Source organism: Lampetra planeri, chromosome 65 (genome assembly GCF_965212315.1).
Source record: "Lampetra planeri chromosome 65, kcLamPlan1.2.h2, whole genome shotgun sequence".
Lineage (NCBI taxonomy): Eukaryota > Metazoa > Chordata > Hyperoartia > Petromyzontiformes > Petromyzontidae > Lampetra > Lampetra planeri.
The window spans coordinates 552449-568311 of record NC_136171.1 but is presented as its reverse complement, the minus strand read 5'-3'; the positions used below and the strand labels follow the sequence as shown (position 1 = coordinate 568311).

General features: G+C 51.1%; 1 protein-coding gene across 1 annotated transcript in view; it reads right to left on the bottom strand.

Annotated features, from left to right (window-relative positions):
* The window catches only part of STYXL2 (serine/threonine/tyrosine interacting like 2), a 101522-nt gene extending 88437 nt beyond the window's left edge, over window positions 1-13085 (bottom strand). The window contains exons 1-3 of the mRNA XM_078619903.1: window positions 12938-13085; window positions 4128-5104; window positions 2623-2717 (exon numbers count right to left, since the gene is read on the bottom strand). Coding sequence (XP_078476029.1) covers window positions 2623-2717; window positions 4128-5098 — 1066 coding nt within the window. The 5' untranslated portion in view covers window positions 5099-5104; window positions 12938-13085. The remainder of the gene's footprint in view (window positions 1-2622; window positions 2718-4127; window positions 5105-12937) is intronic.
* Window positions 13086-15863: the final 2778 nt, after the last annotated feature.

The following is a 15863-nucleotide window of genomic DNA, read 5'->3' as shown; positions in this document are numbered from 1 at the left end:
AGATAAGTGACACACACACACACACGGAGCGACAGGGTAGATGAGTGACACACACACACACGGAGCGACAGGGGTAGATGACTGATACACACACACAAACACGGAGCGACAAGGTAGATGAGTAACACACACACACGGAGTGACAGTGTAGATGAGTGACACACACACACGGAGCGACAGGGTAGATGAGTGACACACACACACACGGAGCGACAGTGTAGATGAGTGACACACACACACGGAGCGACAGGGTAGATGAGTGACACACACACACGGAGCGACAGGGTAGATGAGTGATCCACACACACACACGGAGCGACAGTGTAGATGAGTGACACACACACACGGAGCGACAGGGTAGATGAGTGACACACACACACGGAGCGACAGGGTAGATGAGTGACACACACGGAGCGACAGGGTAGATGAGTGACACACACACGGAGCGATAGGGTAGATGAGTGACACACACACACACATGGAGCGACAGGGTAGATGAGTGACACACACACACGGAGCGACAGGGTAGATGAGTGACACACACACACGGAGCGACAGGGTTGATGAGTGACACACACACACACGGAGCGACAGGTTAGATGAGTGATACACACACACGGAGCGACAGGGTAGATGAGTGACACACACACACACGGAGCGACAGGGTAGATGAGTGACACACACACACGGAGCGACAGGGTAGATGAGTGACACACACGGAGCGACAGGGTAGATGAGTGACACACACACACGGAGCGACAGGGTAGATGAGCGACACACACACGGAGCGACAAGGTAGATGAGTGACACACACACGGAGTGACAGGGTAGATGAGTGACACACACACACGGAGCGACAGGGTAGATGAGTGATCCACACGCACACGGAGCGACAGGGTAGATGAGTGATACACACACACATGGAGTGACAGGGTAGATGAGTGACACACACACACGGAGCGACAGGGTAGATGAGTGACACACACACACACACACGGAGCGACAGGGTAGATGAGTGACACACACACACGGAGCGACAGAGTAGATGAGTGACACACACACACGGAGCGACAGGGTAGATGAGTGACACACACACGGAGTGACAGGGTAGATGAGTGACACACACACGGAGCGACAGGGTAGATGAGTGATCCACACGCACACGGAGCGACAGGGTAGATGAGTGATACACACACACACGGAGTGACAGGGTAGATGAGTGACACACACACACACGGAGCGACAGGGTAGATGAGTGATCTCCACACACACACACGGAGCGACAGGGTAGATGAGTGACACACACACACACGAAGCGACAGGGTAGATGAGTGATCCCCACACACGGAGCGACAGGGTAGATGAGTGACACACACACACGGAGCGACAGGGTAGATGAGTGACACACACACACGGAGCGACAGGGTAGATGAGTGACACACACACACGGAGCGACAGGGTAGATGAGTGACACACACACACGGAGCGACAGGGTAGATGAGTGACACACACACACACGGAGCGACAGGGTAGATGAGTGACACACACACACACGGAGCGACAGGGTAGATGAGTGACACACACACGGAGCGACAGGGTAGATGAGTGACACACACGGAGCGACAGGGTAGATGAGTGATCCCCACACACACACGGAGTGACAGGGTAGATGAGTGACACACACACGGAGTGACAGCGTAGATGAGTGACACACACACACGGAGCGACAGGGTAGATGAGTGACACACACAGAGCGACAGGGTAGATGAGTGACACACTCACACGGAGTGACAGGGTAGATGAGTGATCCACACACACAGAGCAACAGGGTAGATGAGTGCACACACACACACGGAGCGACAGGGTAGATGAGTGACACACACACACACGGAACGACAGGGTAGATGAGTGATCCACATGCACATGGAGCGACAGGGTAGATAAGTGACACACACACACACACGGAGCGACAGGGTAGATGAGTGACACACACACACACGGAGCGACAGGGGTAGATGACTGATACACACACACAAACACGGAGCGACAAGGTAGATGAGTAACACACACACACGGAGTGACAGGGTAGATGAGTGACACACACACACACGGAGCGACAGGGTAGATGAGTGACACACACACACGGAGCGACAGGGTAGATGAGTGATCCACACACACACATGGAGCGACAGTGTAGATGAGTGACACATACACACGGAGCGACAGGGTAGATGAGTGACACACACACACACGGAGCGACAGTGTAGATGAGTGACACACACACACGGAGCGACAGGGTAGATGAGTGACACACACACGGAGCGACAGGGTAGATGAGTGACACACGGAGCGACACGGTAGATGAGTGACACACACACACGGAGCAACAGGGTAGATGAGTGACACACACACGGAGCGACAGGGTAGATGAGTGACACACACACGGAGCGACAGGGTAGATGAGTGACACACACACGGAGCAACAGGGTAGATGAGTGATCCCCACACACACATGGAGCAACAGGGTAGATGAGTGACACACACACGGAGCTACAGAGTAGATGAGTGATACACACACACACGGAGCTACAATGTAGATGAGGGCGTGTCCGCGCTCGTTACCCTCCTTGATGATCTGCGCTGCGGCCAGGCTCGAGGAGAGGTGTATGGGCTCCATGTGGATGCTCTCTGTGTCTGTGTCATAGGACACGGAGAACCTGCGGGGAGGGAGTGCAGGGGAGAGATCGCACAAACCGCGTACCAGTCACGTGTGAGTATACGTGCTGTGTCTCTGCGTCTCTTGCAGTGTCCCTGTCTCTCATTCCCGGTGTCTCATTCCCCCTCTCATTCCCTGTGTCTCATTCCCTGTGTCTCATTCAGTGACGAGAGATGGCAACCCTTCACGCGGCCCAATCTGTTGAGTGATAAATCAAGACGAACGGCATCAACGCGGCGACTGAACATCGATCATCGGGAGCAACGGCACAAGCCACACCAAAGGCCTTGTTCAGGGCAAAACAAAGCACCACATAGATGCTGGGACAAGGATCCTCCAATTGAATATTGAGGGACTCTCCCGGGCGAATTCCGAGTAGCTCGCGAACTGAATGAACGCCCGCAACATCAATTTCCTGATGCTCCAAGAAACCCACGTCTTGGATGCCCTCCATACCAGTCACCTTCCCATTCATCAGGACCTCAATCACGCTCCTCATCACCACTTCACGTAAGCCTTTTTGGACTCATGTGCTTAACCTTCAACGATGCGAGTTCAACCCCAATGAAGCTTGGAGAGCTGAATGGAGTTCAAAAGAATTCACAAACAAACACCGCCTTGTTGTGGAGGACCCAATGATGAAGATCCCTAGGTCTGATCTTCCACAAAGCTCATGCTCCACCCAAAACCGCATCCACTGCACAAACCATATCAGATGTGGATACCTGATGATGCACAAATGAACCTTATGGCGGTACCCCGGGGTTCCATAGTACTCCGGCTCTCGCATAATTTCCGTGATGCAGTAATTTTTAGTCTGTTGATGGTCGGCGATACGGCAATCGACTCATCTCGGCGAGCTGTACACGATGCACTATTCAATGTTGAATTTTTCGATAACAGATTTCTTATGCTAATGGTTGGCTTTTCGACATCGCAGAGTAGCACCGGTTTCGGATTGATTGGTACCCCAGTCCCGGAGTGAAGAACACCCCTGGAAAAAAATCGTGTCCCAGAAATAACATATTTAATTGCCTCGGCCATTTTTTCTATATTTGGTACAGAGGGTACCGCCATGAGGATCAAATGTAACCTTAAAAACTCTCCAGTGTGCGACTCTGGGCACCCAGAACAGACCGTACAACGTATAACGACGCAGTGCCTGATCGCGGTGATACACTCCGCTACTCCTGACTGGCTTGACCACCTGAATGTGAAATTGTAGTGACTGCTCTGCATCTACACCAGCCATATGAAAGAAGATTCAGTGACTGTGTATGTCTCAGGGTCTGTGTCTTAGTATATCAGTGTCTCTGTGTGCTGTGTCCCTGCATCTCAGTGTCTGTTCCCGAGTGTATAATTGTTTCTGTCTCAGCTCATTGTCTCTGTGAACTGTGTCTCGGTGTCTCACCGGCTGAAGGAGCCACTGCGGAGGTAGCGAGATTGCACAGAGAGCACGTCCGACTTGTCATCTTCCAATGCCTGGCTGCTGTCCGCACGCTCCACCCTTCCTCCAGGACGTTCCTCCCTTCCTCCAAGGAGTTTCTCCCTTCCTCCAGGGCGCTCCTCCCTTCCTCCAAGGAGTTTCTCCCTTCCTCCAGGGCGCTCCTCCCTTCCTCTGGCGCGCTCCTCCATTCCTCCAGGACGTTCCTCCCTTCCTCCAAGGAGTTTCTCCCTTCCTCCAGGGCGCTCCTCCCTTCCTCCAAGGAGTTTCTCCCTTCCTCCAGGGCGCTCCTCCCTTCCTCTGGCGCGCTCCTCCATTCCTCCAGGACGTTCCTCCCTTCCTCCAGGGCACTCCTCCATTCCTCCAGGGCACTCATCCCTTCCTCCAGGGCGTTCATCCCTTCCTCCAAGGAGTTTCTCCCTTCCTCCAGGGCGCTCCTCCCTGCCTCCAGGGCTCTCCTCCCTTCCTCTTGCGCGCTCATCCGTTCCTGCAGGGCGTTCCACCCTTCCTCCAGGGCGCTCCTCCATTCCTCCAGGGCTTTCCTCCCTTCCTCTGGCGCGCTCCTCCCTTCCTCCAGGGCGTTCCTCCCTTCCTCCAGGGCATTCCTCCATTCCTCCAGGGCGCTCATCCCTTCCTCCAGAGCGTTCATCCTTTCCTCCAGGGCGTTCCTCCCTTCCTCCAGGGCGTTCCTCCCTTCCTCTGGCACGCTCCTCCCTTCCTCCAGGGCGTTCCTCCCTTCCTCCAGGGCGTTCCTCCCTTCCTCCAGGGCGTTCCTCCCTTCCTCCAGGGCACTCCTCCATTCCTCCAGGGCGCTCATCCCTTCCTCCAGGGCGTTCTTCCCTGTTGTCTGCAGGCTCACCTACTCCGGCTCGACTCGCCATGCTCTCCACCCTTTCGTCTGCGTGCGTCATCTCCCCGTCCCCCTCCTCTGTGGCCATCGCCACCTAGAGAGAGACACGGAGCGGCAGAGAGAGATACGGAGCGGCAGTGAGAGACGCAGAGCGGCAGGGGCGGCAGTGAGAGACGCGGGGCGGCAGTGAGAGACACGGAGCGGCAGAGAGAGACACGGAGCGGCAGAGAGAGACACGGAGCGGCAGAGAGAGAGACACGGAGCGGCAGAGAGAGAGACACGGAGCGGCAGAGAGAGAGACACGGAGCGGCAGAGAGAGACAAAGCAGCAGAGAGATTTGGAGCAGCAGAGAGGCATAAGGAGAAGCAGAGACACGGTACAGCAGAGAGAAACACAGAGGAGCATATGTTTTGAATGCTCAAATTGAAGGCTTTGAGTGCACAGAGAGCAGACACAAAAACACGTGTCTAAATATAGGTGTCGTGAAAACAGAGTTCAGACTCGGGCACTTCACATGTAGGGACCGCAGACATTTTCAGTGCATGCTTGCAATATTATTGGGAATTGATTTGCGGGTTAGGCTGCTACGGAATCATCTGAAGAGGTCTGTGTCCTCGAGAACCCTCCACCACCCGACACAGCCACAATAATTTAATTATCAGGCGGTGTGACAAGCGTTTTACCGACAACACGCCGATTGTTGCTTCGGCTCACTCACTAACACCCACTCACTTTAACACTCACTCACTCTAACACTCACTCCCTCAAGCACTCAACCACTCTCTCACCCACCCAACCACACACTCTCACCCACTGAATTACCCACTCACCCACTCAATGCTTAACTCACACTCTCTGACCGACCCAGCCACTTACCCAATCACACACTCTCACCCACTGACTCACCCACTCACTTACCCACACTCTCATCCACTGACTGACCCACTCACTTACTCAAGCACTCACTCACACTCTCACTCTGACACCCACTCACTTAACCATTCACTAAACCACTCACTCAACCACTCTCTCACTCACCTAACCACTTATCCAATCACACACTCTCACCCACTTACTCACCCACTCACTTAACCATTCACCCAACCACTCGCTCACACACTCACTTGTAAAATTAGAGAGCAATTCTCACAGCCAGATTTCGCAACAATTACATAGTGCGACGTTCCACTTGAAACTGTGAAGCATCTCTAAGACAAGATCCAGGAAGCAAGAATGAAAATGCAAGAAATCATAGTCACCGTGATGTGTGAAATTATAAATATATACTGCTGCTGAACCCTGAGACATGGTCAAATTAAATGCTATCTTATTCCAGATGTTCATACACGAGCTGTCAAGCAGGTACACTTATTGAAAAAGCACCACACATTATTGTGTGACGACGCCATCGATTCACCGAAGAGAACCATCAGAAGCCATCATTAATCCAGGTCACAACACTTTTCCCTGCTTCTTCCTGGAAATTACTCAATTGGGATCATGAAGCAGCAGAAACATCGCCCCCCCCTCCCCCAACTGCGAAAACTGCAAGACCTCTCCTGTAAAAGTATTGAGACTCGATGAGGCTTCTGATGATGGACGCTTGTCTTGTGCCCGAAACGTCGTGATTTATTTTATTTTATACCTACGTGACTTTACCGAAAGAACCAAAGAGTATGGATTCCTGCAGTCACGAAAGTTTCAAATCAAGATCGATGAGGCTTTCCTGGCTAAACACGTTGAATCATAATTATTGTCATAGAATCCTCTACACAATCGAGTCTGTTCTCCTTTAACACCGCGTGTCTTCACAACGCGAATTGGATATAACGCGATGAATGTATTCGGTAACAATTTTTCATGTAATACGGATGCGAATTGGATATAATGCGATCGAGCGAACGAAATTATATCGCACGAGTAGGAATAAGCAGTCGTACAGTTGCCTCGGCGTAGCATCACACAAGGCGGGATGCTTCTGGATGCTTCTAGATGCTAACCTCAGCGCCTCAGTAGTCTTGGTTCAGCCTGCGTACGCATCTCACGTGTTATCGTGGACTGTGCTTTACCCTACATTGCATATTATAACACGATTTTTCCATAACGCGGTGTTCTTCAGGAACGCAACTACTACCACGTTAAAATAATTCCAGACTGTATATACCAAAGGTGGCCAATAATACACCAAGCACTGTGATGATCCGGTCTGGGGGATCTCAACAGGCTTGGCAGAAGCGATTATGACCTTGTCCAGCCACAATTCGTGGCGAATGTCACAAAGCGAAGTGATTCGAGCGTGATAAAAGTCGAAACCTTGCCCTCATTTCGTATTAACCTTGAAATCGGGTCGCAAGGCGTCCATTAAAAGTCCACGACAGTATCCTCTGAAAAAAACAAGCGATCCCCCTGCTTTTGCAGTCCTTAAATAATAATAATTAAATCCTCATGCTATATTTTTAAAAACATTTAAGTAACATCAGGGGTGCATTGTGCTTTATTTTATATTCAGTGCATCACCAGGACAGACGCAGGCTCTGCCACGTGCTCCGTCAGATAGGCCTGACGCACAGAGGCTCAACTACACTCTCAGAATCAGAATCTTTGTTTCTACTGGAGAAATCCGATGAGCTAAACATCTATTTTTAACAGACGTCCATGAGTTTTCACAGATGTTCAGTCGACTGATTAGGCCCGACTCAGGCTTCGCGATACGTGAAATTAACTCAGGAGCCCTGATGGTTATCCACACAATTATCACGAAGCAATATTATGAATGTTACGGTATGCAATGAAAAGTTAGTGACTGTGTATATCGAACCTGTACAATGACGTTACGCGATCACACAGATACAGCAATAAAATACCTGCCTTCCAAGCTTACCAGCATAGCACCACGCAGCACGTTTTTTTAAATATTACATCCTTTGATTGTCATTAAACTTAGCAATTAATTGCCATTTTAGTTTCAACAAACTCTAGGTGTATGTTATAGAAGCTGAATAATGTGATGTGTTACTCTGGCTTTGCTGCACGTGGCTGTCCTGGAATCCAGCAGTGTGGAGGCAGCTTGCGAGGTTTTGGTGCATCGTTGTGAGTACAGCAAACATAATTACTATCTATGTTTGTCTTGGTTTATACGTATGTAGTGACATGGAATCAGTCACGTAGCAGCATAGTGCTGGCTGCTGGTGGGGAAGGGGATCTGCAGCTTACAGCAGCCCTGACTGACAGCAGGCCAGGTGATAGACCAGAGAGGGATCTAGGGGAAGGGTCACTGAAGGGACACATGGAGAACCCGCTAGTAGGTTCCAGAAGGGGGCGTGGCCGGGGGCGGAGCCAGGCCGCGCTGACAGTATAAGAGGGGCCCCTGGAGGGGGGACCTCGGGGCTGTCGTGTGGATTGGGATCCCGTCATGCTGCTGGATTCTTCACCGTCGTCTCCGTCTTCACCGTCTCGGCATCACCAGTCAGGCAGTCTACCAGCTGTCCTGACTGGGAACCGTAGTTACAAAGTGTTAACTGTCAGGCCATGTTAATAAACAGAGTGCCTCCTACTCTTAGTGTCTCCGAGTCAATCACTACACGTGTGTTGAGGGAGCTGTGGCGCAGTGGTTAGCACGCCAACCTATGACCCTGGCTACGCGAGTTCGATTCCTGCTCAGGGCCAATATCTGAACCGCTCTTGGGCCTCCCCTAGGTCAACTCAGCATCAAATTAGTACCTCGGGACTACGTGTAAACATCCCCACTATGGAGACAAAGGTGGCCGGGGTGTGGTTCTGGCCACCCACCCCCTTTGTGCGAGGTTCTGGCCTTCATAAGTGATTCTAACAGCTCTTGTTCCAACAGTCTGTTTAAGGATATAAGGGGGATATTTAAAATAATCCTTTTTTTTATTTTACCAGGTATGACCTGGCAACAAATAGTTCAACGAAGTGGCTTATCATGTGGAAATTTATAGCAGCCAAATATTCTAAATGCACTCTGATTTAAAATGTGGAGGGAAAAACCGCAGGACCTGGAGAAAAATCCACACGACCATGGGGAGAGAGGCACCACAAACTCCAAATATACAGCAGGCGACAGGATCGGGGTCGAGTCCACGATCTCCTGTATAGCAGGCGAGGTAGTTAACATCTCACTACCGTGGTGCCCACGGTGGCGAACAGAGGCCCAAAGGCCTAAATAAACAGGACTATTGTCAAAGTTGTAACAGGCAAGAGTGGATAACCGGAATCGAACACAGGCCCTGCAGGCTTCTGGCTGTGTGGCGCAAGTGTCGCCTCCTCTGCATCGCCGCTTAAGTGAATTCTCTCTCTTGATTTGAAGTTTTCGTGACTGCAGGAATCCATACTCTTTGGTTCTTTCGGTAAAGTCACGTAGGTAGAAAGAACTACGTGACTTTACCGAAATAACCAAGGAGTATGAATTCTCTCTCCCACGTCGTTGAGTGAGGCGCTGGCCCCTTGTCCACTGTAGGTGATGGGGGGGGGGTCCAGAAACATCGAGAGGCATGCTCTATAAATAGACTCGGTCTCGCTCACCGAGTCAAGCTCGCGACGCTGTGGGGGAGGAGGGCAGCTGCGGGCTCCTTCACTACAACACCGCCACCACCACGTGCCCCCCACTCCACCACCATGAGTCCCCCACTCCACCACCAACGTACCCCCCACTCCACCGCCACCACCACGTGCTCCCCACTCCACCACCAACGTGCCCCCCACTCCAACATCTCCACCACCCCACTCCACCACCACCGTGCCTCCAACTTCACCACCATGTGTCCCCCACTCCACCATCACGTGCCCTCTACTCCACCGTCACTACCACGTGCACCCCACTCCAGTACCACCAAAACTCCACCAAAATATTAAGAATATTTTACAAAATGATGTGATTGATACAGGTAGTCCTAGACTTACGAACACCCGCACTTACGAATCAGCTTCCATGAACATTTTTTTAGAGGAACCAAAGACGAGCGGGAAAGCAGCAGCAGCCACGCGATGAGGAGTTGGTGCTACCAACATTTGCCCAAGCTCTGAGATGCTCTATATATGACAGCATTATTGGCGAAATAATGTGTTTATATGTCGAAGGAAACTGCAGCTATTAAGGAGCGGTAGCGTTGCGGTTAGTGCGCTAACGAATCTGGCATATGGAGTTCGACTCCCGCTCACGGCCAACACCACTGACGATTATCTGAACCTGCCCTGGGCCTCCTCTAGGTCGACAACACCACTGACGATTATCTGAACCTGCCCTGAGCCTACTCTAGGTCGACTCAGTCTCAAATTAGTACCAGGTGCGATGTATAAACATCCTCACTAGGGAGACAAAGGGGGCCGAACGTGGTGCTGGCCACCCACGCCCTCGTGTGCCATGCCGGCCTTCAAAGGTGCTCGCTAACAGCACTTTCCCCAACCGTCTGTTCAGGCTATACGGGGGATCTTGGTCTTTGGAAATTAGAGTACCTGGAGAAAACGTGCGATGGGGAAACACTCCCACATAGACGGCACAGCACCGCCTTCTCCTGATGAGCCAGCGTATGGCTCCTCAATGCCCACGGGAAGGGAGTTGGAACAGATGGAGATTCGTCCACACTTGGCTGCACCGCCTTCTCCTGGCAAGCCAGAGGGTACGGCCACTCAACACTCACGGGATGGGAGCTTCACCCCATCTGTGTGGTGCTCCATCAACCCTCGGCTGCTGCCTCCACAGTGCTGGATCACAGCTGCCACGTGCACCAGAGCCGCCACCACCACCACCCCACTGATATCGGAAACAAATAATCGATGCCGCGTTTGCCATCCCCGGCCCATGCTCTCGAGTTGCCCATTTGCTCGCTTACCCGATGGTTGCCTTAGGGCAGGGGTGGGGAACGTCCGGCCCGCGGGCCGTATGAGGCCCACGAAATCATTTGGATTTGGCCCTGCCAAGGCAATCGCAGGCGGGACTCGAAATTAAATAAATCTAGGAGCAAACCTGGAAAAGCAGCTGCGAGTAGCAACATCATCAATACTAGCTAACATCACACGCCTCGCCAAAGAGAAGCAGTTCCAGCCATCGCATTAGGGGCGAGTTAATTAAATGTTTGACGAAATATAACAGGCTAATTCTTAAGTTGATAATTTTGTATGGCCCGCGAATGATGTTATAAATATCCAAATGGCCCTTGGCAGAAAAAAAGGTTCCCCACCCCTGCCTTAGGGCTTAGGAGGAACATGTCCAATCCGTGCGCGTAACTCATCACATATCCGTGTTGTCTTGCTGTGGTCTGGGACTGTTGTTGTCTCGGTGTGGGACTTTGTTGTTGTTTTGCTGCCTTGCCCATGCTGGCATTTGATGTTGACAAATCAGCATGAATGTACGTACTCGTGCAAGTTGTACTTCTAAACTTTATTCATAACGATTTACTTGAGCGACTTGCTTACATTTTTCTCTATCTTGCTCTCATATCGTTTGTTGTGTTTTGTATCGATGTAACTCATTGACCCCGATCCTCATCGCGGATCGCAGACGTAAACATCAACAGGGCAAGACGGAACAGACAACCGAAGAGTGAGCAAAGTGTGGGGGAAAACGTACGTACGGAACGACATCCAGACACGAGGAGGGAGGGAGGGAGGAGGAGGGTGTTGATGAGAGAATAAGAATGGAGCGGTGACAAGCGAGGAATGGAACCACGCGCACCCGATAGTGCTGCGTTAGTCGCGGAGAATGGAGCGATTGTGAAATCGGCTCATATCGAGAGAGATTCGTGATGGCTTCGGTTGTTTGGAAAGTTGCGCCCGCCTTCGTAGGCGCTGGCTAACAGCATCTGCCTCAACAGTTTGTTGTCATTCCCCCGCACCTCCGATTAGCAAGGTTGGCTACGTACGGTGCGACATAAGTTCAACACACATGCGTATTCTCTCTTGAGGCTATATAGGGGGGATCTTTGTAACGGTTTGCGCTACGCTGCGCTACGAACCCGGCTAACCGAGTTCGATTCCCGCTCACGGCCAACAACAGTGACGATTGTCTGTACCAGTCCTGGGCCTCCCCCTAGATCGAATCAACCTCAAACGAGTTCCTGGCGCGGTGTGTAAACTTCAGCACTTGAGAGACAATGGCAGCCGGGTCTGGTGCCATCGTGTGCCGTTCTGACCTTCAGAATCAGAATCTTTATTCCTACTGCAGGAGGAATGCGATGCGCTATGCGATGCGCTACGCAGAGCAGGGCGGATCAGCAAGTTACAGAGTGCTCGCTAAGAGCTCTTGCTCGAATGGTCCGTTCGGGCTAGACATGGCATCTTTGTGTTTGAGAGTGTGCTGGCGTGAATGTGAGGGAGTGAATGAGTGCTGGAGAGTGAGTATATGAATACTGCAGTAAGTTCGTGTGAAGACTTAGATGAGTGTGAGTTATGGAATGCGATTGTGAGTAATTCATTCAATGAGTGCTGGAGATTGAGTGAGCGAGTGTGAGTACTGAGTGAGTGTTAATGAGTGTGCATGTAAGTACTGCAGTGAATGAGTGCTGGAGAGTGAGTGAGAGTGCTGGAGTGAGTGTGAGTGAGTCTTGCAGTGAGTGAGTGTGAGTGCTGGAGTGAGTGAGTGCTGGAGTGAGTGATTGTGAGTGAATGTGAGTGAGTGTGAGTGCGAGTGCTGCAGTGAGTGAGTGTGGAGTGTGCAATGCTGACCCGCACGCACTCTGCGTTCTCCACTGTGCGTTCACTCTTCCGCTGTCTCTCTCCTGTGCCCCCCAATCTCCTCTTCCCGACGCTGTCTCTCTCCGCCTGCCCTGTCTCTCTCCCTGTCCCCCCCTCCCAGATATAAATAGCCCGCCGCTGCCACTCATCAACCAGCGACCACTGCGCCGTCACCACCACCACGAGCAGCAGCAACCCCGCTCAGAATGCGCCCACGCGGCTCTTCGACGCTTCTCACCTTCTCCCAGACGCCACGAGAGACGCGACCCTCACACACGGCGGCGGCGGGGGGGGGCTGAGAGATGGGGGCGAGCGCTGAGGGGATCGCCCCCCACCGAGACGAGAGACCGATCCCGAGAGGAGGTGGAGGAGACTCCGACGCTCAGTCTCCTCTTGGGGGCTCCACGTGTGGAATGCGATCAGCTGTTGCGCCGTGACGTCACGCGGCGGGCCTGCCGTGATCGCCGCCTCAAGCAACTCGCGAGCGCTCTCGGCGATTCCTATGAATAGATTCGTATAATCGCGATATCCGTTAAAACTCGATTTTTTTATTTCAATTATCATACTACTCTATACCGAAGTATAGTCCGGTGGTTCTCTCAACCGGGCTTGCGCGGGACCCTGGGGGTACGTGAGGTGATTTGTAAATGCGTGAAATTATCTCGTGTGTGAGAGTCATTGAATAATCATTGAATAGTCACATGAATAATCATGTATTAATCTGCCTATAGAGAATAACTGCTATAAGGGGCCGTCCATAAATTACGTCACGCACCTAGGGGGGAGGGGTTCAGACATTTGTGACGATGTGTGACGAATGGGGGGGGGGAGGGTTGAGAAATGTGACGTCACATCAAAATGCGCAACTTTAAATAAATATAGACAACACATTCTACTTAATTAAATATACTTTTTTAGAAACGTTTTCTCCTACAACATCAGAGTGCAGCGCCACATTAAATACGCACTACAATGACAATAGTGTAAAGCGATTTGAAGCATGTTTTTTTTTGGGGGGGGGGGGGTAGAGCTTTGTGACGTCATATTTGAGGGGGGTGGTCTGACTTTTTGTGACGCCGTGTGACGATGGGGGTGGGGTCAAAAATCGTCAAAAATCGCGTGACGTCATTTATGGACGGCCCCTAAAATGTAAATCCATATGGTAACTTAGAACGATATACAAGACCTTTCTAAACTCATTGATCGTAAACAATGTTGGTTTTCCAAGTGTAATCAGCGAGCGTGAACACATTACGCACGAGCATCCGTTGATTTTTTTTGTATTCACTTGCAGTTACTTAAGAAGAACCTCACAAAATGGAAATTAAAAAAAAGTATGTTCTTTATTCATTACGTTTATTTCTCAGAAGCACGTTGGGTCAAGCAAGGGTGTTACTCGGTAGAAACCACATTCAACAAACGGGGTACAGCAGTAGCCAAACAAGGTTGAGATCTACTGTCGTATATTGCATTAGAACAACTAAGTTTGCCTGGATGTAAGGACGCACGGGTGGTCACGGCCGAAGGATAATAATCGAGGCTCAAAATGTCATGCGGTCAGCAACAAAAAAGAGCACTAATAGAAGTTGTCAGTTATACAGATTTCTTGAATTTGAGCAAAGGTGAATAATTATTACAGTAGTCCATCGGTTAACGTTTTAATCCGTTCCACGAAAACTCCAGTTAACCGAAATAACTGTTAATCGAATTCACTTATAAGTTGAAAAATAATTAAAAGTCACGAAGTTTGCAAGAGAGCTATTTCCACTGCCAATATAGAAAACAGAATGTAAACAAAGCTAGTCGAGGTCTAAACGCTCACAAATGGGCATCACTGCGTAATGCTGTGTGGAAGCTGCCTGGTTGTGTCGCTCCACACGAAGCTTCGGATCTTCTCGGCCACAGTCATGCCCTCCCTTCTCTATGCTTGTGAAACGTGAAACCCCCTAATGGAACATCTTCGCCGATTATAAAAATTTAGGCTGGCCTGGGTTTTACCAAGCTGGATTGTGTGAGGTGCTCACAAATCCTTGAAAGATCTGAACACAGTGCTATCGGTGGGCTCCTTTCACAGGAAAGGCTGCGTTGGCTGGGTCATGGAGCCCACATGCCCAACCACTGCATGCCCAAGCAGCTTCTGTTTGGCTGGATAGACGGGCCTAATCATCGATGCCGCGTTTGCCATCTCCTGGCCCATGCTCTCCGAGTTGCCCATTCACTCGCTTACCCGATGGTTGCCTTAGGAGGAACATGTCCAATCCGTGTGCGCGACTCATCACATACCGTGTTGTCTTGCTGTGGTCTGGGACTGTTGTTGTTTTTTTGGTGTGGGACTTTTGTTGTTGTTTTGCTGCCTTGCCCATGCTGGCATTTGGTGTTGACAAATCGGCACGAATTTACGTACTCGTGCAAGAGATGGACTGATGCGGTACGAGAGGATGTGGTGCTGAGTGGACTTTCTGAAGACTGGTGCCAGCAGTGTTAATGTAATGTAGTAACTCGGCGGGAGACGACTTCACGGGTAACACACTCTTTATTTTATCAAACTTGGTTACAGGTGACTAACACCTACTTTATATCTCGGGTGACAAACACCCACTTAGCTGCTTGGCGACTAACGCCCACTGAGCTACTCGGATGACCCACATCCACTTAGTACTCGGGTGACAAACACCCACTTAGCTACTTGGCGACTAACGCCCACTGAGCTACTCGGATGACCAACATCCACTTAGCTACTCGGCGACTAACGCCACTGGGCTACTCGGATGACCAACATCCACTTAGTACTCGGGTGACAACCACCCACTTAGCTACTTGGCGACTAACGCCCACTGAGCTACTCGGATGACCAACATCCACTTAGCTACTCGGCGACTAACGCCACTGAGCTACTCGGATGACCAACATCCACTTAGCTACTCGGCGACTAACGCCACTGAGCTACTCGGATGACCAACATCCACTTAGCTACTCGGCGACTAACGCCACTGAGCTACTCGGATGACCAACATCCACTTAGCTACTCGGCGACTAACGCCACTGAGCTACTCGGATGACCAACATCCACTTAGCTACTCGGCGACTAAGTCTTCAGCTCCGTCTTCGGGTCTTCAACTGGGTAACTCTCCCCGAATGCTCTCGCGCGTCCCCCTTTATACCCC